At 33.6% G+C, this 26959-nt stretch overlaps 3 protein-coding genes across 5 annotated transcripts; 1 reads left to right on the forward strand and 2 right to left on the reverse strand.

The window, feature by feature from the left end:
- Window positions 1-9179: 9179 nt before the first annotated feature.
- Window positions 9180-11000, reverse strand: LOC107906720 (serine/threonine-protein kinase UCNL). The gene has a single exon (XM_016833806.2). The coding sequence runs from the start codon at window positions 10646-10648 to the stop codon at window positions 9404-9406; it is 1245 nt and encodes a 414-aa protein (XP_016689295.1). The 5' UTR covers window positions 10649-11000; the 3' UTR covers window positions 9180-9403.
- Window positions 11001-18029: 7029 nt separating this feature from the next.
- Window positions 18030-19907, forward strand: LOC107906723 (protein slowmo homolog). 2 transcript variants are annotated; one of them, XM_016833808.2, is made up of 2 exons: window positions 18030-18244; window positions 19146-19907. In XM_016833808.2, exon 2 carries the CDS (start codon window positions 19154-19156, stop codon window positions 19709-19711), a length of 558 nt encoding a protein of 185 aa, XP_016689297.1. In that variant the 5' UTR covers window positions 18030-18244; window positions 19146-19153; the 3' UTR covers window positions 19712-19907. The 2 variants fall into 2 exon arrangements, with proteins under 2 accessions (XP_016689297.1, XP_040949255.1); XM_041093321.1 differs by lacking the exon at window positions 18030-18244 and adding an exon at window positions 18300-18529.
- Window positions 19908-20253: 346 nt separating this feature from the next.
- On the reverse strand, window positions 20254-26959 carry LOC107906722 (outer envelope protein 80, chloroplastic). 2 transcript variants are annotated; one of them, XR_001686750.2, is made up of 17 exons: window positions 26037-26944; window positions 25030-25123; window positions 24819-24901; window positions 24615-24712; window positions 24405-24474; window positions 24158-24251; window positions 22993-23074; window positions 22833-22868; window positions 22419-22572; window positions 22201-22341; window positions 21952-22022; window positions 21726-21804; window positions 21539-21654; window positions 21207-21354; window positions 20835-20889; window positions 20687-20756; window positions 20400-20574 (listed from the first exon to the last, which is right to left on the reverse strand). XR_001686750.2 is itself a non-coding variant. In XM_016833807.2 (16 exons), the coding sequence occupies exons 1-16, from the start codon at window positions 26610-26612 to the stop codon at window positions 20420-20422; spliced, it is 2067 nt and encodes a 688-aa protein (XP_016689296.1). In that variant the 5' UTR covers window positions 26613-26959; the 3' UTR covers window positions 20254-20419. The 2 variants fall into 2 exon arrangements, 1 of the variants encoding a protein (XP_016689296.1); XM_016833807.2 differs by lacking the exon at window positions 20835-20889 and having other exon boundaries at window positions 20254-20574; window positions 26037-26959.

Genomic DNA, 26959 nt, shown 5'->3' on the forward strand with positions numbered 1-26959 from the left:
GACTCTTAGACCTCATATGATAAGATGAAACATCTTGTGGTTAAACCCGACTTTAAGGGAGAGGGTCTCATTATTCGTGAGACACAAGATCGAAATGCTGATGATGATTGTGGAAGGACACAAGAATGGAATCCTCACGGTAAATCTAAGGGTAGATCGAAGTCTTCAAACAGAGGTAAACCTTGTAACTTCTACAAGAAGAAAACGCACATTAAATCTGAGTGCTATAAGCTACAGAACAATATCAAAAGGGAGGCTATGAATCAAAAGGGAAAACAACCAGAAAACATGAGTCTCAATCGGGATTGGTTTACAACTTATGAAACAGTGTCTGAAGGTGTTGTTTTGATGGGAAATAATGCTTCGTGTAAAATTACAGGTGTTGGAACGATTAAAGTTAAGATGTTTGACGGAGTTGTCAAAACACTTAGTGACATGCGACATGTTTCAGAATTGAAGAGAAATTTAATTTCGTGGAGTACTTTTGATTCAAAAGGGTACAAATACACAACTGAAAGTGGGGTTTTGAATATTTCCAAATGTTCCCTCGTTGTGATGAAAGCGTAGAGAAAGACTGCCAAGTTATATGTTTTGCAAGGTTCTACTGTTACTGGTGATGCAGCTGTCGCTACTCTTCCTTGTCAGATGATGATATTACTAAACTTTAGCATATGTACCTAGGGAATATGAGTGAGAATGGCATGGCAGAATTGAGCAAAAGAGGGCTTCTTGATGAGCAAGAAATTTGCAAACTGAAGTTCTGTGAGCACTGCGTTTTTGTGAAGCAAAAGAGAGTTCGATTCACTAGAGGAATCCATAACATGAAGGGAACGTTGGAGTATATTCATTCTGATCTATGGGGGCAATCCAGAGTGCCTTTGAAAGGTAGAGCTAATTATATGCTAACTTTTATTAATGATTTTTTTAGAAAAGTTTGGGCGTTCTTCCTGAAGCAGAAAAGCGATGTGTCTTCCGCATTTGAGTCTTGGAAAACTATTATTGAAAAACAGACGAGAAAATAAATAAAATACCTCCGCACTTACAATGGCTTAGAGTTCTGTTCTAATAAGTTTAATAAATTGTGTAAGTCAGAACGGATCGTGAGACACTTAATAGTTCATCATACTCCACAGCAAAATGGCATTATAGAACGAATGAACAGAACGATCATGGAGAAGATTCGATGTATGTTGTCAAATGCCAACTTACCAAAGTCGTTTTGGGCCGAAGTAGCCTCTACTGCATGTTTTTTATCAACTGATCTCCATTCATTGCCTTTGAGAAAAAGACTCCACAAGAGGTATGGTCTGGTAATCCTATTAACTATTCTGATTTAAATATATTTGGGTGTCATGCGTATACTCATGTTGATAAAGAAAAATTAGAACCGAGATCCATTAAATGTGTTTTTTTGTTATAAACCTGGTGTAAAAGGGTATAAGTTATGGTGTTCTAAAAATATAAATGTTGTGATTAGTAGAGATGCTGTTTTTGATAGAACTGCTATGCTACCTAACTTATCTCTTAAAGACTCTTCCAATAAAGAAAATCAAAAGTAGGTGGAGCATCAGATTAATTCAGAATCTACAACAAAGTCGTCTCCTTAAGCCAGTACAAAAATTTAGAATAAAGTTGCTTCTTTACCACAATACTTTATCGCCAAAAACAGAAGTAAAAGAGAAATTAAACCTCCAAAGATATAGTTGAAGATATAGATGCAAACCAAGAGCCATCTAGTTATTCTGAGGCGGTTAGCTGTGAAGACTCGGAAAAGTGGATGTTTGCTATGCAATAGAAGATGGAATCACTCCACAAAAACAAAACATGTGATCTTGTGAAACTTCCTAAAGGTAAAAAGGTTGTTCATTGTAAATGAGTGCTTAAAAAGAAATAAGGGATTCCAAGAGTTGAAGAACCCAGATAGAAAGCATGACTTGTTGCAAAGGGTTACAGTCAAATTCCAAGAGTGGACTTCACAGATGTGTTCTCCTTAGTTGTGAAGCATAGTTTGATTCGAGCTTTGCTTGGTATTATAGCCATGCATGATTTGAAGCTTGAGCAGTTAGATGTAAAAACTGTATTTTTGCATGGAGAACTTGAGGAGGATATTTACATGCAACAACCAGAGGGTTTTACAGTCTCAAGAAAAAGAAGACTATGTTTGCTTGCTGAAAATGTAACACCCCTTACCCGTATCCAACACCGGAATAGGGTACGAGGCATTACCAAAACACATACACTTGTAAACGTATTTAACCGAGTTATAAAATTTCATCAAAATTAAAACTTTCAAAAATAATTAACATGTTTCTATAACTTTTCACAATATATCCTCAAAATATTATAATCATAATAATTAGGGCCTGCGAGACCCGATACATACTCATGCAATTTAATGCTTCATTTCCATTTCATTCAATTCGCAATTTCTCATGCTCATAATTTAAATCATATCACTAGAAATTTCCATTTAATTCACGTACAATTCAATGACATCAAATTCAAAACTAATACGTATTTACCATTTAACTCAATGTTTATTGATTATACCATTCAATAACACATTTATGAAATTCTCAATTTAGCAATGAAAATATCACTTTAGTTTGAATAACAACATCGTCCTGATATAAATACACTACCACTTATCCATTTACTTTAATTCTTTTGGGCCCATTTGTCACTTACCATCCTTAATCAAATTAGAGAACGGTCACGGAAAATTGAGTACTTCACTTTCACTTTGCCATAGTATAACTATGGTCTTACGTATGATCACTTATCACTTGTCCCTGATCAGATAAGTGTAGCCACCTATCACTTTGTTTCTTGATCAGATAAGTGTAGCCACTTATCACTTTGTTTCTTGATCAGATAAGTGCAGCCACTTATCACTTTGTCTCTTGATCAGATAAGTGTAGCTAAAGCTATCACTTATCACTTTGTCTCTTGATCAGATAAGTATAGCCGAAGCTATCACTTATCACTTTTCACTTGTCACTTGATCAGATAAGTATAGCCGAAGCTATCACTTATCACTTTATTACTTGATCAGATAAGTATAGCCGAAGCTATTACTTATCACTTTCCACTTGTCACGTGATCAGATAAGTATAGCCGAAGCTATCACTTATCACTTTATCACTTGATCAGATAAGTATAGCCGAAGCTATTACTTATCACTTTCCACTTGTCACTTGATCAGATAAGTGTAGCTAAAGCTACCACTTATCACTTTATCACTTGATCAGAAGTACTCAAATCCGGCGTTCCGCTCAATTTGATCATTTATTCATATATCAGGCTTACCAACATGTGTTAATTCATAAACCATTCATGGTATTATTTCATGCCAAATCATATACTGAATATACCATACACACATACTATAAAACTTTATTTTCACACATGAGCTGAAACCATGACCAATAATGCACAAAAATAAGCATCATTCATATTTCATCGTTTATGAGTTATAATCAAACATATGACCATTTATACACGAATCATTCATATATTTCCCAATTTTCCTCCTCCTCCTCTCCATTCCACATCCTTAATGTGTATAACACACTTAAACAACATTAACCATAATTTCAATATTCACTAACATGTATATTCAAAGCTGTTTATCTGAGTCAGAGTCACTAAATTATTTTTATCCGGAGCTACGGAGCTCCAAATTAAGATCCGTTAATTTTCCCTGAAACTAGACTCACATATCTTCATACCATAAAATTTTCATAATTTTTGGTTCAGCCAAATAGTACAGTTTATTCTTTAAAGTTTCCCCTGTTTTGCTGTCTGACAGTTCCGACCACTCTTCACTAAAAATTAATTATCTCATTGTACAGAATTCGGATGATGTTTTAGCTTGTTTCTTCTAAAAATAGACTCATTAAGGATTCTAACCATATAAACTATAACTCATAATAATTTCTGTACAATTTTTAATGATTTTCCAAAGTCAGAACAGGGGAACCCGAATTCATTCTGACCTTGTCTCACAAAATCTATTATATCTCATGATTTACAATTCCATTGCTCACATAATTTCTTCTATAAGAAACTAGACTCAATAAGCTTTAATTTCATATTTTATTCATCCTCTAATTCAATCTCTACAATTTTTGGTGATTTTTCAAAGTTACACTACTGCTGCTGTCCAAAACTGCTTTAGTGCAAAATGTTGATTTCCATTTTGCCCCAAATTTCACAGTTTATACAATTCGGTCCTTTCTCAATTAACCCCTCAATTAATCTAATTTTCTCAATTAGTACTTTATTAGACATTATAAGTTGTTACACAACTATTGAAATTCAGAATTTCCACATATAACTCTATCTTCAAACTCTTTTACTATTAGGTCCCAAACATTCACTTTCTATTCAATTCTTTCAATAAAATCAGCATATGAACAATTTAAAGCTCTAATTTCATGCTAAATCATCATATACTTCCAGCACATATTCATATCAACTTTCAACTTCTTTCATAAAATCAAAAACTAATGAATTTAACAAGTGGGCCTAGTTGTAAAAGTCATAAAAATACAAAAATTTCAAGAAATAGTCAAGAATTGAACTTACTTGTAATAAAAATATGAAGAACCAGCTTGAAGAAGCCCTTCCATGGTGTTTTAGCTGATGAGAATTCAGAAAAATGAAGAGAAAATCTAGATAATTCCACTTGGGTCCTAACTTTATTAAGCAAATTTTGCAATTTTCCAATTTTGCCCTTAATTCTCCTTACTTTCTTGCTGATTTCATGCCTCTGCCGTCCAGACCAAATAGACCTTGGGTCTATTTGCTTTTTAAGCCCTCTTCCTTTTATCATTTAAGCTATTTAATCATTTCCCAAAATTTTGCATTTGTTACAATTTAGTCCTTTTTGTTCAATTAATTATCGGAACTTTAAAATTTCTTAACGAAACTTTAATACTAACTTTTTAACACTCCATAAATATTTATAAAAATATTTATGGCTCAGTTTAAAATCCCCGAGGTCTTGATACCTCATTTCGATTCTAATTATTTTAATATTTATTTCTAGTGCACTATTCACTATTTCAAAAATTTTCCTAACTTCATATTTAACTTATACTTACTAAATTAATAATATTTTCTACCCATTTGTCGAATTTAGTGATCTCGAATCACCGTTCCAACACCTCTGAAAATTCAAGCCATTACATTTTTTTTTCGTCGGATTTGTGGTCCCGAAACCACTGTTCCGACTAAGCCTAAAATTGGGCTATTACAGAAAAAGTCCCTTTACGGTTTGAAACAGTCATCAAGACAGAGGTACAAGATTTTTGATTCCTTTATGACTTCTTATGACTTCAAAAGAAATAGTTTTGACAGTTGTACTTACTTTAAGAAAAACAGTGATGGTTCTTTTGTGTATATACTCCTTTATGTTGATGACATGTTGATAGCAGCAAAAGATAAATAAGAGATAAGAAAGGTCAAAACCCAACTAAGTGAAGAATTTGAGATGAAAGATTTGGGACCAATAAAGAAGATAATTGGTATGGAGATTCTCAGAGATAGAAAAGCAAGTAAATTGTACCTAAGTCAGAAGGGGTACATTGAGAAAATTCTTTGCAGGTTCAATATGCAGAGTGCTAAGCCTGTTAGTACTCCTTTAGCAGCCCATTTCAGACTTTCATCAGCTTTGTCTCCACAATCAGATGATGAGATTGAGTACATGTCACATGTTCGATACTCTAGTGTAGTGGGATCTCTCATGTATGCTATAGTTTGTTCACGTCCAAATTTATCAGATGCAGTCAGTGGAGTTAGCAAATACATGGTGAATCCCGGTAAAGAACGTTAGAAAGCAATTTAGTGGATTTTTAGATACTTACGAGGTACTACTCATGTTTGCTTACAGTTTGGAAGAACTAGAGATAAAGTCATTGGGTATGTTGATGTTGATTTTGCTGGAGACCTTGATAGCAGAAGATTTCTCACAGGTTATGTCTTTACAATCGGAGGTTGTGCAATTAGTTGGAAAGCCACTTTGCAAACTACAGTCGCTTTGTCTACCACTGAAGCTGAGTATATGGCGATTACTGAGGCCTGTAAATAAGCTATTTGGTTGAAGGGACTGTTTAGTGAACTCAATGAAGACCTCCAAATCAGTACAGTATTTTGTGACAGTCAGAGTGCCATCTTCCTTACAAAAGATCAAATGTTTCATGAGAGAACAAAAAACATTGATGTTCGGTATCATTTTGTTCGTGATATTATTGCTTGTGGTGATATTGTTGTGAGCAAAATTAGTACTCATGAAAATCCTGCAGATATGATGACTAAGTCACTTCCTATAACCAAGTCTGAGCATTGTTGAAGTTAAACCCTTAAGGGGTTTTTGGAAAAGGTGAAAACTTGTTCGTTGAGAATTCGTGTCAATGTGGAGATTGTTAGAGTTGTGTGACCCAAATTCTAAGAGATTGCTTGCAAGTTAAGTTAAACAAAATATATCTTCTTTCTAGAAGATTTAGTATTTATGAGTATAATATATTTAGCATTTATTAACATAATATATTTGACTTTGATTAGAATTAGGTTTTTTCAACCTATAAATAGATGAGGTCAAAACTCCTCTTGTAATCATTCGAATTCGACAAAGTGAATTTTCTTCTCTTCTGCCAATGATTTTTTCCCGAAAGAGTTTCCACGTAAAAATCTGTGTATTCTTTATTTTTATTTCTCTTTTCTTTGCGATATATTGTCATTACCGACATTCTATTTTTACATTTTAAAAAACAACTCATCATCTTTTGTTTTTAATTGTAAAAAATAAAAAAAGTATGACTTGGTATCTCTTTTGACACCATAGATATGTTACATCAAAATTTCCAATATTAAGGTTTTTTTTTTGAGGGAAGGGGAATTGCCTATACTTTAATAATTTTCTAAACCAAGAAGGGTAAAAAAAAAAGCCAAAAATAATCGTACCTGAACAGGCAATTAGAAAATTAACCAACAGGAATATCTAGGAAAACGAAAAAAAAGAAAAGAAAAAAGAAACAGGATCATATTATTGTGGATTAAGAACGGAGAAGGTAAACACAATTTTTTATTTAAAAATTTAAAATTATATTTATTAATATTTTTGGAAGAAAAGTTATGATTTTTTGAAATTTCTCGAATACAATTCTTTTGATTCTTCTTTCGGATTTAATTATGATTTAATGGTCATCTGACTTGATCTTGGATGCATGTGGTTTGTTTCAAGTGTCAGCTTGACTTGTTCTTAAAACAAATTGAAAGGGATTTTCCACGGATGAATTGGATTGAAAGACAACTTTTCTTTAAAACATGTGTGGTGTTTTTCAGAATTTCTTTAAGTTCTTGGGCTTCTTCAGAGCTTTTTGCACATATTTTTTGGACTTCTTGAACTTATGAACATGTAGAATGACCCTTTTCTATAATGTCAATTACATAAATGAAAAAAGACTGTATCCATTTAATTATTTTACAAAATTTTAATTTTTATTTATTATTCATATGTTATTAATTTAAAGATAAAATAATCACTTTGACTTTAGCGTAAATTTAACATTACAGATACCGTTTTATAATTGTCCCGTAAATTATCTTCTTCTACACACTGTATAAGCTACATTTTGTTTTGTCTAGTGAAGTGGGGAGGTGACATAGTGATGGAATTGCAATCACCCAAAATGACAAAAACTCCATTCAATTGAGTCACAGTCACTGCAAAAAACATTTGCTCAACAAATATAGGTAGCTCTAAAATACCCCCCACTACTGAAATAATTTAATTTGTACTTGTTATTTTAGTGAACTCCTTTTGGGTACGGTCTCTTTGTGCTTTCTTTCGGTATATTAATTATTGATTCCGGCTGTACCTCCAAGTAATTTGATATTTTGATTGATACCAAGGCTTCACTAAATACCACCAACACCATACCAACTTTATAGTATATACAAAAGCTAAAGTGAATATTGTATGATATCCACTTTTCATTATGAGGAAGCTCAGCAGCCCTAATAGTAAGAAATTTATTAGGTTCTGAATCCGGATTTCGTAGCTGTATACATGGGTTTGCTCCCATGTTGCACATATTTATAAAATTTTCTGCATGCTTTTTAAAAATTAATAAATAATAAATCAGGACGGACCAGCCTAATTAATCTTGAGTTGTGAGATTAATATTGTTTGCTTAATTTTATGTTTTAATGAAAAAAGAAAAAGAAAAAGGAAAGTAACATGATCATTTTATCCACTTTGCTGTTCAGTCCTCCGAGTCGGAAAATTTACTATATGTATTTGCACATGGGATGGGATAATTATGGCAAAGATGAGACAGAAATGATTAAGTTAGATCTAGTTCCAAGTTGTATATGCGGCGCGCAAATGTTGAAAAGTATGTTGTGGTAATGAGTGGGTCACAGTGTTTGATCAATACAATCGTGGATCATCATAGCTAAATTGAATTGACCTATTTACTATGTGATCAGTATCATTTATTTTTCCTCTTAAAATTATTTTACCCGACAAAAGAAGGTTTAGTTCTTAAAAAATTCATAAACATAGCTATTTTTTTAGTTATGATTTATAAATATCAGTTAGTACAGATTCATAATTTAATTATACGAACAAATAAAAGATTAGTAATATTTAAAAAGACATTTGTTTGTAGTTTTGAACACATGCACCTTTAATTTTAAAAAAGAAAAGCATGATTATACAGCAACGAAAGTGGTGATAAGACGAGTTAATCATAAAATTTAATTTGATGATTAGATTGGCATGATGATGTTAAAAACCATACCAACCCGGTTTTAAGTTGTGGACTCCAAATATATTTCAATACCTGAGTCATATCGGAGTTGATAATGATTGGGATATTTCTCCTCTACCAAATAAATATCCCGCCAGTTCTTACAATGGTAGCTTCTCAATCAAACCTTTTGTAAACAAATGACTTACGCATTTCAAATACGTCCATTCTAAGAAATGCCTCTTTCACCACACATTAGGACATTATGTTAGATAAATCTTTAAATGGGTACACTAAGCTCGTATTCTTTTATTTTTATTCATGAAAACTATTGATTCTGTGTTTGGTGAATTATGTGGAAGCAAAATAACAAGTGTAACAAATCCTTGCATACCAAGAAGATAAAACTGGAGACAATAGTTTCACTAAAAATAAGATATACTATCATTTTATAATCGTAAATTTAAAAAATACGAGCTGTTTATGTCACACTACAATTTATAATGGCTTTATACCCCACTAGTTTCCGCCATTTTTCTCGTTGCTACCGTTATTTTATGTACACTAATCCTACCAAAAAAAAAAAAAAAGAAGGATTTGATCTAACTTAAGCTTACACGTGCATACAAAACTTCACACGTGCGTTAGAACTCCGAGAAAGAAACGTTTCGTGTATGCTCCGATGACGGCGACGGTAGTGGTGACGGTGGCATTGACAATGGAGTCTTCAAACTCTGATAATATTTCTTTATATCTATTTCGCCTCTCTCCGTCAAGTCGCTCTCTTCGATTGAGGGAATAAACGGCGGTCGTAATACCTCCGTTAAGAGGTCCCACCTGACCCCTTTGAAGAACGCGTGCTCTTTGATCTCGCACGCGCCTCTGTGATACCCGAGTCTTTTTCTTGAATCCTTGTGTAGTAACCGTTGGATCAAATCCGTCAAATCGCTTCGTTGTCCGATGAACTCCGGCTCTTTGTACAAAACGTTTCGAAACGTCTCCTTCCTGCTCTTCCCTTTGAAAGGTGTCGTACCGTAGAGCATCTCGTAGGTTAGAATTCCGAAAGCCCACCAATCGACGGCGAACTCATGTCCATCTCCACGTACTACTTCAGGTGACACGTATTCCTCGGTGCCCACGAAGGAGTTGGAACGTTCCCCGTTTGAGAAACTAGGTTTCCTTCGACTCACTGGGCTGACCCGGGCTGGTTTCGGTTTCTTATAAGCTTTGCGGTATTTGTTATCAGCTACGACGGGGACCCATCGGATAAAGTTTCGTCGAACCGGAATGGCAGGCGATGGATTCGGATCCATTTTGAGGTCAGCTACAGGTTCTGATAATTGCTTCTTCTTTAAGTTGCGTGAAAGGTCGAAATCCGTTAAAGTGACGTGACCGGAGTGTTGAATGAGGATGTTTTCAGGCTTGAGATCTCGGTAAACGATGCCCAGGGAATGCAGGTGGTCTAGAGCGCAAATAATCTCGGCGAGGTAAAATTGGATGACAGGGGCGGAGAAAACGCGGTCGTGTTGACGGTAACGAAGGGCGTGGAGGTCAGAGCCAGGGCAGTAAGGGACAGCCCAGGCAATAAGGTCGGGGGTTTGGAGAAGACCCAAAAGACGAGGGAGAAAAGGGTGGTGAGGAGTAGGGTTGGGAGGGGAAAGCCTGGACAAGACCTCGATCTCCCAACGGGCACGACGGTCAGAATCAGGTTTGGATCGTTGTACAACCTTAAGGGCAAACGGGGAAGGAGCGATGGGGTCGGTAGAAGTGTGGTGCACGAGAAAGACAGAACCCAAGGCTCCTTTGCCCAGGATTTTGATGGCTTTGAGGTGGTCCAAATCTAACTCAGGTGGAAATGAGGGTGAAGATGGAGGATTATCCATAACCATTTCAGAGGGAGAAGAAAAAGGAGGAAGAGACTGGTGAGGGGGAGAGGGGAAGATAGCGCCGAGGGCTGAGGTTTGGTGTTTATATAGAGAGAGAGAGAGAATTAGTTTTTGGCTGGTTGATAGCACTGGTATTTGTTTTGGGTGGAAGTGAGGTTGTTCTTTGGTGTGTGTGAAGCAGGGATTTCAGTCCTTTCGTCATTTCTAACAAATTTCTCGCAAATTATAAAACCCACCACAACGAAACCTATGCATACGGGTCGGGTTAGATCCGGTTACTGTTTTGCTTTTTCTTTTCAAGTTCGTTTGTAAGTTCGTTATAGTTTTGTCACTTCCTTTTATCGCAGAGACGGGTGGCTTAAGGAGCCACTTCCAATTTCAACGTTATCCGTCTATATATTAATAAATTTTATATATTTTTTAATTTTATGAAAAATATAATTTTATTATACTTTAATTTTTATCCATAAATTATTTTATATTTACTCTTCATATAAAAGATTAATCTCCATAAAAAAAATCAAACTCTAAAAACTATTAAGGTAGTATTTGAAAAATCATCTGATAATTAGATTTGAGTATAATTATTTCTAATTATATATGAGTAATGGTATGTTTTGATAACTATTTTAATCGGTGGGTCCCACTGAACTGGGTGTAATTGAAGCACCTCAATTACACTTTCACATTCTCAGGAAAAGGGTGATAATTAAAGTAATTACACATCTAATTACACTTGAATTCAACTTTAGAAAAATTATTTTTATACAAGTTCAAGTTATCAATTTTTATATTATGAGCATGTATGGTATTTGGGATGGTTATGACAAAGATTTATTATAAATCCTAAAAAATTATAATATTTAAATCCTATTTTTTTAAGTTATGGAAAAAAATTAGTATAAAAATTAATTTATATGTTATAAAAGTATTATAATATATTTATTTATAAAAATTTACGGACATAATTGATTTATTTGTCCATACCTTATATTAAAAAATAATATACTTTTTCGTAAAAAAATGTTATAATTTTTTTATCATAGCTTATTTGTAAAAAAAAATTCTAAAGTTATGACAAATATTTATATTATTTATAAAAAAGTATGATGAAAATTATTGAGCACTCTATAAAAAAATCATGGAAGTTATATATTATAAATTTTATATTTTTTTTTGCTTAATCTGCATATTATAAAAAGAGTTATAAGATAGTATAATTCTTTCTCCAAATTATATAAGTTTTTATGATTAAAGTCACAGACTATTTGCACCATGAACAAAATATTATATGATAAGTGTTAATTATGCAAATATAAAAAAGGTTTTCTTTCACCATGTCGTAGGGTATGATAACATTTGAGAGAATTGAGTTAGACACAAGTATTAGAGACGGCTCACGAATTCTTTAATTTGATACATTCAAGGTTTTGAAATGTGTTTGAGAGAACATTTGCTGTTTTAAAAAATATTTCTCATATTAACAACATTACCTTAGTATAACGTAAAAGAAATAAGATTGGATCGTACTAGCATGTTGCATACTTCATAACTTCATTCATAGGTGGACTTGGGATGATCCATACTTCGAAGAGTACATGGAAGAAAGAAATTTTGATAATCTTAATTATACGGATTCAAATCCAAATGGTGATGATAAAATCAGTCAAAGATCAATATTTGATGAAAAAAAGTTTATGTTAAATGTTAAAAAGGGAATAAAACCAACAAACATGTTACACTAGAACAATTAGATAAATCTTGCATATGATGTTTCAATTTGATTTTAATCTTTATCACTTGTTTAGAATTTTTTTATGCTAATACTTTATTTACAATGATTAATATTTTAAAAAATATATAAATTATGTAATTTGTGATTATACTCTATCAACTAAAACACATCTAAGAAATTATAATTTTTTTTATAATTATAAGAAAATATAATTACTATCCTAATAATTATATCTATAATTATAACTTTAAAAAAATTATATGTATTACTTAAAAATACATCATGTTCAATATATAATTTTATCATATTGTAATGTGATTTATAATTTAATAGTAATTAAAATATTTTATAATAAATTGGATTTTTATTGTTTTTAATTAGAAAATATTGAGTATAAGAAAATAATAAAATAGAATAACAATTAATTATTAAAGAGTAAAGTTGTACCTTTATTTAGTAAGTACCTTAGGGGATTTGTTTATTTTACATGCTAAGTGGATTTTTTACCCACCTTCAAACCACTTTCAATAGTTCTCTATACATACTTGTACCAATTATTTTATATTGCTCTTTAAATTTTTAATTATTCTAATTATATCTTTAAATTATTAGGGTTACATTAATTAGATCATTCTGTTATTAAAATCGTCACTAAATTTTATGTGACGTAATTTAAAATAAAAATTTAAGAAAAAAATAATTATCGTTGGATGTTTTAAAATATTAATTTTAAGATTTTAGAAGTTTTTATATAAGCTTTATAGTTATTCAAATTTACTTTATTTTTAGTTTCTACTTTTAAAAGATATGGGACAACATTCTATTTCTTTAAAATTTTCATTTTAAATTTAATTATATGTATGATTTAACGGTTAAATTAACCGCTTTAATAATAAAAATGACATGATTCATATAACATAGGATGCAATTAAAATGTCTAATTTAAAATAAAAATCGTAATTTAGAAGTGGTGAAAATTTTCAATGAAACTTATAAATATGAGATCACGAAGACAAGTATTGCAGGGGACGGGGTAAGCCTATACCATTTTTGCATAGTGGTGTCCACCATTTTTATTTTATTTATGAGAGTACAATGAGTTGGTTAAAGTGGATAGCCCTTTTTTGTTATTATTATTAAACAAAAAAGGACGTGTTTGTGAGAAATAAAAGATGATGCATCGAGCCAAATGAAAGACAAAAATGATTGGTTTGGAATACGGGTTTCACATGGGGCTACCCATAATGTAAGGGAAAATAATACGATCGTGCATCTTCATGAATGTTGTCACCTTCCAAATTCCTTTCTTTATCTTTCTACAAATGACATGAATCTATTTTAAATGAACCATCGATCGTAATATTAGTTTTCCCCCAGCGTGAAGTTAATATTTCAATTATTGAAGCTATAGCATGTGCGTTGCATTAAGTTCATTTAAATAATAGGGAAATGTTTCTTGATGAATGATAGGCTTAGTAGCAGTCACAAATTTTGAGGAAGCGTTTCTTTTATGGCAAAAATGTGAGGAAATGGGGAGTGATATCTAATTTGTACAACTCAAGTTTGCGACCATACTTGTGTATACTCTCCCAACATGGGAGGTTATGTCGTATGAAAATTGAACATCAAATTAATTTCATAATTGATTGTTTTATATTTATTTTTAAGTTACAAACAATATTTAATCAAAAACCAAAATGAAGATGCTTTTAACCTCGATGGAATTAAATGATAATATGGTAATAATAAATTTGTAATAATGCAAGTTGGGTTTTAATGGTAATTTCAGAATCCCAAAAAGGTAGGTTGTTTTTCTGGATTTAGAGTGATATTGGAAAGGGATAATTGACAGAATATAAAAGGATTAATTAATTTATTAAGGCAGAAATCTATTTCTGATTTGTTTGGTCAAAGGTGAATCTCTTCTCACCATGATCATTACCTCTTTCTTTCTTGATGCATTGGTATTTTAGACTGTCACTTAATATATTATTGATTATTTTTAAAAAGAAATTAATTAGTTTCAAAAAATAAAATTGAATTTATTTTAAATGTGATTCATTCACATTTAAAATTTCCACCTTAGTGCCTTTGTGTTTACTACTTTACTTAGTCATGTTTTATTTAATATTTAAAATAGTTTTTATGCAACTATTGGCACATAAAACCAAATTTAAAAAAGTGTTTCTCCACTTAAATTTAAGGTAATCTTTTTGCATAGCTTATACAAAAAGGCAATAATTTACAACATTTTTGTTTTTATATATTTCGGCCCATCCATTTTCTTTCTTCATTCTATCTCCTATTCATACATCTATTAAAAAAAATTTTATGATTCTATTTACGGTTTATTTAAAAATGCTTGGCAAAATTAAACTAATAGCTAAAAATTGATATATGTACAATGATAAATAAGGGCACAGCACATTTTATTTTTAGTATTTATTTGTTTATAATATTTTAGTCTCTATTGAGTGAAATTATTGAAATAAAACACTATTACCAAAGAATTAAAACATCCATTATGAAGATTAATTTGTGAATATTTTCGAAAATTTAAATAAACAAATTTCTTAAGTTGGATAAAAAAATCATTTTGCACTGAAAATAAATTAAAAGTGCATAAATTAATTAGTGATTATTTTTTAGAATAGAGGCTACTGATATCTTGTCACCCTTATTAGGTTTGAGAGCATGTAACAAGTGGAGTAATTTTTTAGCAAATATGGTCATATATGTCATTCCACATATCTCATTGCCAATCTGTTGTGAAAAAGTTATCCATCTATCCATGTGTTTTTTGTTTGGAGGTTTTAGCTCAACAAGCTCTTACAGACCTCTATTCACCAAATACTACATTTAGAAGGATTGACTACCCAACCCTTCATTTTTACCCAAATCAACTAAAAAAAGACTAGAGTCCTATTTACCAAAACACTCTCTATATATATTTTAATGATTTTTTATTTTGAATTAAAAATTATGAATCAAATTTATGCAAAATAAAAAAATAATAATGTAATATTATACATACGAAAGTCAAAGTTTTTAAAACTCCTTAATCGTTGATAGAAATCATGTATATCCAAAAATGAAGCTAACTCTCAAAAGCTGAGTAATATATACCATTGGGCATCGACCTTAATTTGTTTTAAGAATGATATTAAGGGTTGCTTTAAAATTTTGTATTATATAGATCATTAACATTAACGCGTCTCCTATTTCCTATCTAATTGCTCCTGTTTTTGCATAGAATCTCTTTTAGAATTGCATGTTTCCATCAAAAGACTCACGGGATTGAGCTAAGAGAAAATAGGGTGTTAGCTAACAAATAAAAGCTATACATATATAGGTTTTTTTTTTGAAAGATATAAATAGAGTGGTAAAGAAAGGCATTTCGTGGGGTTCTAGATGTTGGCATCTTCTTGCTTAAACATATATATATATATATATATACACTTTGGAAAAGGATCCACAAACCTACAAACCCCATTTCATACAACTTTAGGATACATAAAATCTTTTCTACTGTTTTCTTTTTGCTATCGTTTCAGTCCAGTTGGAGATTATAACCCCACCAGCTATTTATATATATACGCATACACAAAACCTAATTTAATTTTTATGCTTTTTGAAGTTGGGTTTTTAATATGATGTATTCCTGTCTGCCATGATTTGGTGGGAGAAAATGTAAGGTTCCACTTCCACCTAAGCTCAAAGTAAAAGAAAGGCAATGAGAAAATTAAACCAGTAATTATATTCCCTCCACTCACCCCATATGTCAATGTTAGGAATATATCTGTACTTTAAAGAAAGAAAGAAAAAAGTATATATACTTTTTTGATGCTGTTGTTGGCCATGATTTCACCGCACAGTCCCTTTTTATTATTTATAAAAAAAACGTTTTATTTTTCGTCTTTTTGTTAGTAAAAGAAGTTGTTAATGTTAGCATACACATGAATTATCATGTTAATATTTAAATAATTTTTAATTTTTGAAAAAATATTGGTATATAATGTGAACAAAGTTAACGGATTGTTTGGTAATATTTTTTATGCAAGTGTTATTATACATAAAAAGAGATTTTAAACTTCAAAAAGAAAAGTAGCTTAGTGGGGTTGGAGCAAGAAATTGAATTGTTTTGATATTGTGAAAAGATGCGGTGCATGGGATTCATTGGAGAGAGAAATGTTGGTTAACCTGCCACACCCTTTTCAATCATTTTCGACCGTCTGATTGATATCATCAAATTCAAACCCCACAATTTAGGATTAATGATCGACCAAACATTTCCTTTTTAGTTTGGTTTGCATTTTGCAGAAATTAACTTTATATTTATTACCACATGCTCACCTCACAATTTATGACAATATTTTTTTAATACACAAGAAATATTATTATAAGGATAGTGTAGAATACTAAACCATTCCATCCAACCTAATTATGTCTTTTAATTCAAATATTAATTCAACATCTAAGCTTGAAGGCTCCGTCGAGCAAAAATATGGTTTCAGCTCCTACTCTAATATTTATAGTTTAAGTTTATTATATGGTGTAATTTGTATAATATAAAAATTAAATATTTTTGTCAATAATTTCTTAGTATTGTAGGCATTAGAACTTAGGTTTGATCTCATGCAACTTCATTTCCTTCTCCCAATTGTCAAAACAAATAAAGAAATATCTATGTATAAAATTTTTAAATATTAAACAGAAACAATATAATTTTATTTTTTAAAAATATGGGTGGGTATAGATGGACTAGGGTATACATAGGCGGATTTGGACAAAATTTAAAACTCATATTTCAAGTTAGGTGACACTTTGGCAACCATATATACTATTATTACTATACATGTAGACGTGTTTTAGGGTTGAGCTACCCACTCGAATTCTGTGAGGTTTTGAATTAAAATGCAAGACTTTAGTTAGATGTGATTGGAAAAAAAAAAAAGAATGCCTCTGAAACAGATTCAAATCCTATTATTTTCTTCTCCAAAATTGTAATGATAAAAAATAATCTATATTTAATATTTAATAAAAATATATTATGGTAGTAAAGGAAATATTTATATATAAAATTACTACATATTTGATAAAAAAATTAAAAACATATATATATATATATGAGGAAGTCTAGACTCTAGAGGGACATGGGTGAGGCATTTACAATAATAAGTGAGCCTAAGTAAAGTTTGAAGAGTTTAAACCAAAAAACAAGGCCTTAAATAAGGGCTTTGGAAACAAATAAGCCCATCTTAAAAACAAATCAGGCCTTGGACAGAGCATTTAAAGCCCGAATTCAAATAAGTAAATATTATTTTATTTTATACTAAATGAGAGGATTATAGGCAATATTATTATATATTTAACATTTAGCACAGGGTAATTAAATCTTAAAACTCAAATACTATCCTCTTAATTTAAATATTTTATCATTTATTAATATATAAACAAATATTTAAATCAAATATCCTGTGATATCTCATTATAGCAATTTCCCTAAAAAGCTAAGATGCCAAGTTATCTCAGCAGCCCCAATGTAATTTGGAATTTTTTTTTATTCTTTCATTTCAGGTTGTGCTTAATAAAATATTCATATTTACATCTATGGTAACCTCTGGTTTATTTTATTTTTACATTCACTTGCCCCGAACGTATTGAAGAATCTAGAAGAGAAGAAAAATTTGGGCTGCAAGAAAATTCAACTCAAAGGCCGGTCATACATACTCCAATCAAAACGACACCGTCAAGGTTCTTAGTACAGGCACTGCCATCCATCACCGTCAATATCCAACTTTTTCCTCTTTTACATTTCTCAGATCTTTTTTAGGGTTTCATTCTCCCCGCTGCTTTTCTTTATGGTGCGTTTTATTCTCTCTGTTTTTCTTATTCATTACTGTTTATCATCTTATTATTATTATTGTTATTGTTAATTGATCTTCATGCATTCTTCATGAATGTTTAATAATGATCACACTTGTAATCAACTCTAACTAGTGGCTGGAGGCTCTTTTAGTTATACTAAAGATTATTTATCTGTCTTTTTCTTTGCCCTTTTTTTAAGATGGATTTGAGCTCGTGCTCTGGCATTTTTCTTCTTTTGTAATCCAATTGATACATGGGTTGTTCAGTTTTGGATGATCTATGTATGTAATTAATTTCTAGGTCTTTGTGGATTTTGGATGCTTATCTTTTAGATCGGTGTCCCCCCCCCTTTTTCTCTTTGGTTTAAATTGTTTGATATTTTATGAGTTCAGGTTTTGCTGCTAAATTATGTCTAGAACACAATTTTAGCCTCTTTTGTTTAGATCATGATGAAAGTTCAAGAAAAAGATGCTGAATTGTTTTTAGAATTTCTTGTTTCTTTTAATTATTAGGGTTTAGCACCTGGAGCTTGATTCTGTCATTTATATTTCTGCATAATTATATGAACTTTATGGTTTTTAATTTGATAATGCTGGCATGAATGTTTGTCTGAAATGAATTTTATGCATGATGTGCATGATATTGTAGGCATCATAAGTCATAGCTATTATTTCTCAAATTTACACTTGAGTGGAGATTGATTTTGAAGTTGACCAAGTTAAACTTTTAAGATGATTTTTTAAAAAAAAAATTGCTGTGAAGAATATAAAATCTTGAATCAACCTGATTTCTGAATGTTAGTTCGTATTTTCTTTCATTTGAGATGAACTCTACCTGAATAATCATGGATGCACACTGTTATGTGGCCTGAGTTGTTGTTCTTTATCCATAAAACAGCATTCGTGATGGTGAAAGCATATGCGCAAGAGCACATTTACAAACATCCGTGGGAGCGAGTAACTTCTGCATCTTGGCGTAAGTTCGCTGACCCTGAAAACAAGCGTACCTTGTCTCATATTCTAGAAGTTGACACATTGAATCGCAAACTCGATCCTCTCTCCGGTAAGCTTTACACTACTCGGGCTCTTACCATCCATGCTCCAGGGCCATGGTTTGTTCGCAAAATCATTGGCCAGGACATCTGCCACTGTGTTGAATCAACAGTGGTTGATGCCCAATCAAAGTCAATGCAACTTGCAACCCGTAATGTCAGTCTTCAGAAGTTTATAGAGGTAGAGGAGAAGATAAGGTATGATCCTCACCCAGATAATCCAACAGGATGGACCATTTGTCGACAGGAGACTAGCATTCGTATTAAGCCATTATCAGCTCTGGCATCCATGGCTGAGAAAGTGGAGCAACGATGTGCTGAGAGGTTTATGCAAAATAGTGTGAAGGGCAGAGAGGTTATGGAGAGGATCTGCAAGTATCTTGAAGCTGAATCTAGTTGGATGGCTCTATAACTCTGACTTTGTGCACTTGAGGCTTTAATTGCTTCTCTTACAGATTAGGAAATAAGTAACACAAGAATGCCAAGTTTAACTTTAATTTTGAATGCCCTTTTTGGACTTGGTGCAAATTTTGATGTAGTCCGTATCTAGTCTCCTACCATAGAAGTTTATGATATTATAAATGCGGCGGTGCATTTTGCGGATAGAATTCAATTACTTTCGGAGTCAGAGATGCTCTTTGGATCCCCATAGTTTTGCACATTAAACAAAACGCAATAATCTACTCCATATGTCAACTGTATTGATTTAAGAGCAATGTTGATGGTAACCAACAGGTTACTAGTGAAACTAGGGGTCAATCTCCCCTAAATATTTGCTAGCTTTACCTGCACAACATAAACTCTATATTTGGCGGTCCAGAAGGTGAAACTTTAGGGTCAATGTAACGAGAGTGGGCATAGAATGGACGCATGAAATGCAGCAAAAAAATGACCAGATATCGAATCCTGAGCTCCATACACTTGTAGATCATGCATAAATGCAATCTATCATGATATTCATGACCCATGTTCTTTCTCCATAATATATATCTATAAATATATTGACAATTATCATCAAAATTGTGAACTCGTGAAAGGCAAGTAACATAAAAAAATAAACACTTCGAAGCAGAAAGGTTCACGGCTTTCAATTGAGAAAACCCTGTGTGTCAAACCTCTCTTAGTTCCGATGGCCAACCCCAAAGTGAAACCTCTTTGCCTGCCTGTCGTTAAAAGCATATTCGAGTCGCAAAGGCCCTAAAGGTGAGTCCACTCGGATGCCAAAACCATATCCATATCCACTTCCAGGCTTATATCTTGCCCCTGCAGGATCACCTGAAAAACCAAAACAAACAGTTCATAGGAAAGAAAGAATGTTACATGGGCAGAGATTTCACAAGCAGATTAAATAAGAAATGAAAGCGAAGATTAATCAGAACAGACTTACCAGGCACACTGGGGCCTGACCATAGATCATGTCCATAATCAGCAAAAATAACACCTTCCACAGGCCCCAGCTACACAACAGCAAAAATATAAAATAAGATAATCAACTGAATAGAAGAATTCTCCAAGCATTTTGAATTTTTTCTTACATCTTTCCCACTTCCTTTTTCTTAAACTGTATTATCTTATTCCCACCTATCATCACTGTCAAGTCGGGATTGAAAAGAAAACAAAGAATAATGAAAATGGGTAAAACTGGCAAAAAGAAAAAAGGAGAGGCAATAGTGCAATGGAAGCAATGGAGCTTCAAAGGCCAGTGGCCTGTGCAGCACCAGTGCAGCTGGAAGCACTCTAATTGTGCTGCTAGACTCTTGCTGAACAGACGCAGAACCTTGCTCCGAAACATGCTCATCACACTGTAATGGCTCTGCCAAACAGAGCCTAGGTGCAAGGAATCCTTACAGCAAGCACAGGATACTCATGAAGCAACAAAAGAAGAGGCAGGATTTTTATGCACCTACCATTGGGAAAGAAACTTCACTAGATCCAACTACATAAGATCGTCCAGAGCCCACAGCACCTTCTTCATAACCTCTCACACTGTTTGTTCCACCAATAGCAAACGCTTCGTGAGGAGAAAAACTTCCCACCACTTTCCCACCAGACAAACTAGCAATAAAGAACAGAGCAAGTCAGCAAACCATATGGCAACACTCTCCAACTGTTTCCCCTTCAATTTCTTTCTTTGGATAAATATTTAAGCTCAGGGATGATTACCATCCAAATATAAACCATTACAATTATAACATATCGTTCCATGTATACATGAAAAAGTAAATAATAAGCATAATACCTTAAAAGAAGGCGAGTAGGACCAATTTCAACACCTTTTCTTGCCCGAGCATTCACTCTGTTGAAGAACAGCCACTCAGGCATGACAGGAAGCCCTTGTTCCATGTTAAATGCAAACTGCAAAGGTAACAGAAGTTAGGCCCATCCATGTCAGAAGAGATGAAAAGCCACAGGGTGCAGATGCTAACCATGGAGGAACCTTGATCACCAGAACCAGTACAGACACATTCAAATTTAGCCACTAACATATCGTCGTAAGGCTTACCACTACATTAAGATTTCAATTTAAAAAAGGGGGATTTAATAGATGATTAGAAGCAAGCAAATAAAATTAAAAGAATACTGATAACAGCAAACTAATGCTGTAAATGAATCTTATAGAAGCTATAAACACAAGGCCACAGACATACAAACCTTGCTGTAAGTGGGCTGCCATAGAAGTCCTTGATAATTGGATTTCCTTTTTCATCACGAGCACCAGCATGCTGCATGTTTGTATATTATAAATAAATCATATAACTGAAACATAACCCATAATCCCCCAAAATATCAAATTCAAGTTCAGAATTAAAGGTGCTTGTAGGGTGCTACTTTTCACAAACTTCTCTTTGAAGGAAAAACAGAACAAACAAAGAACCTATGGAATGAAGTAACATTCCATACCTGAAAAATAAGACCCGCTGTCCCACTCCATTTTGGCCTCAGTGGTCGACTAAACTCTATACCAGCTGTTACACGGCCAATGCTCAGACTGCTATTGTCATGTTGGTTACCATGCACAAGTGTCCCTGGGGTTCTTGAATTCTTTTAAAAAAGAGAGAGAGAGAGCTCAATGTAGAAATCAACCTTCCAATTATTTAAAAAGTAAAAGCAAAACCCACCTGGATAATTATTGTTCTAGATGTCCTCTTATCATCTCCTTCAATCCATGGGTCTGTATAGTTAATTCGGAATATAGAGTCGATTTGGCCCCTCTCTAAGGAAATATTAAGCTTTTGGTTTCTTCCAAACAAATTTCTATGAGAATATGCAAAGCTGCACATAGGACATGACAAATGAGACAAGATCAACAGCATAAAACATTGCATCAGTTAAATATAGAAGACTCAAATTCCTCTCCCTTTAATCTCAAGAACAATAGGACAGGAATCAAGCAATGCTAAAAGCTCAAAGCGACATAAAAAGGTCAGTGAGATGAAAAATAACATTTGTATGCACAAATCAAATGGAACCACAAAAGGAGTAAGATGAATGGCACATAAGGAATCAGCCAGGAACTAAATATGCTATGTTACCTTCCAATAAGTCCTGATAAAGGGCCACTTGTAATCCTGCAAAATTACAGATCACTTGCATAAATATTATTTAAGATATACCACAGATAAATAAGTACGGACTTTACTAGCTAAATTAGGTAGAACATGTAGAATTGCAATTTAAACTAGCAAGACTTACCCGCTTGATATTCCACCACCAGCAGAAAAACCACCACTTGGACGTTCAACAACATTCATTACCAAATCAACTTTACCAGCATCTAAAATGTTTACAATCAAACGATAATAGACAAATAAATGCATAGAAAAGCTCTGAAAATTTTAGCATCTTTACTTGCAAACTATTACCGAAAAGAAAAAAGAAAAAAAAGCATGTCATGTGATGCCTTTAAAATCAATTGGCATCAAATCCTGTATAGGAAAATACAAATGTATTCCATTGGTTTCAAGTTTCAACAAAAGCTTTGTGCTACCCTAGCAACTAAAATAAGTCTTTATGGCAACTGAAAAGTAGAAAAAAGAAAATCTTACTGCCAGATCATCGAAAATTTTGACTTAATCTAGTTGACACTTTTGCTCTTTTTTGGGGGACTATTTATCCCTTGTTTTCAGTTCCTTTATATTTTTATTTTTATTTTATTTTATTGCTTTTCATTATCTATCACACACACAAAAAAAAGCAAGAACTAAAAGCACCTATAGTACAAAGCCTTTGTCTTCCAAAGTTAATACTCAACTTTATTGCAGCAATCCTCAACCAACCAAAGCCAATATTCAACAGAACATGTGTTCTTAGAAGCATTGGAAATTTCTTAGGACCATACATTCAAAATAGATACAAGAAACCTTTGTAAAAAGAAAGCGAGTATGGGAGTATTTCAGACAAATACAAATGGTAGCCATATTCTAAAAGCTTAACGGAAATTCCATGTCAATCTGTTCTCGTATCTATTTTGAAGTCACTAAGAAAGATTTCCATCAATTACAATGGGAATAAACAAATCAAATAACATTTAATTTGCTAATACTACTGTTTACTATAACATGATTACTGTTACGCCAATCCATAATAACAATCCAGAATAAACCAGTGCACATTGCTGTTGTAACATAATATTTACTACCATAACAATACTAATCTAGAATAAAATTCAGTGACATTCTTGCTATTGCATTATTATTACCCTGAATATTCTGCATTAATCAAGTAAATGTATAAAACATTAACCAAAAACTGACTAGGAGAATGCACATTAAATACATTTTCAGGAACTAGATTAAACATTTTCAGGAACACAACATACAATTTTGTGCAAGCTTCTTTAAAAGATATACTCACTCACCTCCAGCCGGTTGAGGTATGATACTGACATCTGCCATAAGACCCATAGTTGACACTGTATCCACATCTCTTTTTCCTTGAAGCATACTATACACCTATAAGAGGATCATTCGAAGGAAGCAACACAAGATAGTCAGGACAGTGGTGCTCACTACAAGCACTCTTCTTTGATAAGAATAGACTAGCTTCATGATTAATCATCAATTAAAAGCCCATGCACGTAACAAAAGCTGGACCTAGGATCACACCTGTCCCTTCTTGGTAGTGAGTTGCCTAAGTATTGTTTCAGGCTTTGTCTTCCCTTTAGTTGGTTCACCACTGAAACAATTACAAGCTTTTGCAGTCATATATCCCAATACTAATAAATCCAAGAGTCCGATATACATGTTTTGGAGTCTGCCTATTTAAGTAAACACACACCCAAGTGTGCATAAAGCAAACTGAAGGAAGCTTCTTACGTCTTTCGATCAAGGAAGCGTATGGATATATTGTTGACCTCAGCTTCTGCAACTTGTAACCTTATAATACCTCCAGAAAAAATATCAACTCCAGAAACCTATAAGTTCAAAGGACAGTTTAAACAACATGGTTTGTCTTCAAAGACTAACAAATAGAACATTTGCAAGTACAAATTAAAGAACCCAGCAAGGCAAGGTACTAACCAAGCCAAAAAGACCACGTTCCATATACCATCCATTGATGGAATTAATTACTTCATCCAAACGCTTGAGATTTACCACTTTTCCTGCACAGCTTGACACCAAAAGTGAAAATAATGAAGGCCTCCTATGACCATAATTAACAAGCAGCTCATCAAGCTAATCATCTAAGAGCAAGTCCGTCCATACTTAAGAATGCAAAAAGAAAACTTACCATGTCCTTCACGAAAAGCATCCTCAAGAAACTTTGATGGAAGAACATTGGCTCCTTCACAGACCAATCCGTGGAACTCCTGATTTGGTTCTACCTTATGCCACAAGAAGCCAATGTCAACCAAATCAGTATTGTGTTTCTCCATGTGCCTAAGTTATGGGCATATAATGCCCAAGACAGGAGCAAAATGTTGAACTAAAAGTGAAAAAAAAAACTATGAAACATGGAAGGGCAGCCAAAACTAGCATTTATACTTTTGCTTGCAGCATATGATTATGAGACTATCTCATTCTATTAAGTTTTCCCAGAGACACTCCATAAAGTAAGAATGTGCTCTACTTTACTGAAAACAGATGACAACAAAGACAGAACAAAGGGGGCACAGAACAGACAATTTACTTCCAATTCCCCTAAATTCTAACATAGAAGAATAGACTGGTGCAAAAGAGATCACTGACCTAAGCCCCCAACTCCATCCTAACCATATAAAGACATGTGTATGTGCATGTCTGGTGAACTAGCGGCCACTGTCCTGCAGTAGCAGCAGTCTCCAAGACTGCACTATGCTGCTACGACCCTGAGAATTTGAATCAGACTTGTAACAGCCAGAAGAAACATAGTAACAGTCTGTCACAGTCATAGTGGCCTGGGAACCTAACAGATGTTTTCCATTTCCAATCACAAGCCTTTTCTCCCCCTGTTTTTTCTTCATGCTTCTGTTTTCGCCATAATCATCCTTTACATTTCGACACCCTCCCTTTCATTGGTTTACCCACTTTGCCTCACCAACAACGGTCTTGTTCCAAGGCCTTAAGACAAATTTCTGCTTCCAAGGCCAGTTTCTAGATTCAAATGGAATGTTATCCATTGCAATGACCTAAAACCTAGCAGCTCAACTCCATATCAATTCTCTATTTACAATCCTATGATTGTTCAAAACAAGTAGGAAAAAAAATAGAAACGACACCAAAATGTAAATAAAATGAATTTGGCTTGAGACAACATACTTGAAACACCAATCTGATACCATCCCGCGTGTCAACGGCCACAGGCATACAGGAAGAGAAGTAACCGCTATCGATGATCCGGTGGACATCTTCCTGAACCTCCCGCACCGTCAAAGCAGAGTTGGCTCGGCAAGCTTTCAACGCGGTAAGGGCTTCCATTTCGAGGTCTTTCCGCTCCAACTCCTCTCCATCTTTGTTCCTGACAAGAACCTCGCTTATCAAAACCCTCTCCTCGTCGTAACGACCAGCAGTAGTGGACTGTCCCTTCTGAGGCACCTCCGAACCAGACTGAGTGGAGTCGGGAGGATTGGGTTGAGACAGGGACAAGGAAGCGGAACATAGCAGAGGCGCATTAAGAAGGTCGTAGGTCTGGGCTGTTAGAGAGAGAGACGCACAGCATAGTAGGGGAGAGTGAGTGGATGTGGTAGGAGGGAGGGAGCGATTCCTGAGGGAGTGAAGGAGTTGGAAAAGGGAGTGACGAGCTCTGGAGAGGGGAGAGGCTAGGGTTTGGGAGGGAGAAGGGACAGGGATTTTGAAAGAAGAGGAGGTGAAACAAACGCCATCATTGCGATGCATTGCGGATGGGGATATGAAGAAATGAGTTCCTCAATACTCAAATGCTATCTATGAGAATGAATACTGCACACCGTGCAACAATTTTGGGGGTTGAGAAATTTGAGGTGTTATTGTTTTAGTTATAGAAGGGAGGAAAGGAACGACATTAACATTAGTTGCCTAGTACTGGTATAACACAAACTCTCATTGTGGTTGGGATTGTGGTTGGGCTAGGGTTTTTATGAAGCAATCAATCTAAACAGGTTTCGAGTAAAATTAGGATGAGCAGCTCATTGGCCCTTCCATTTCTGAGCCCCTCAGCTCCCAAATTTTTTACTCTCTTTCCCTTTTGTCGAGATTGGGTTTGC

Source organism: Gossypium hirsutum, chromosome D05 (assembly GCF_007990345.1).
Source record: "Gossypium hirsutum isolate 1008001.06 chromosome D05, Gossypium_hirsutum_v2.1, whole genome shotgun sequence".
Classification (NCBI taxonomy): Eukaryota; Viridiplantae; Streptophyta; class Magnoliopsida; order Malvales; family Malvaceae; genus Gossypium; species Gossypium hirsutum.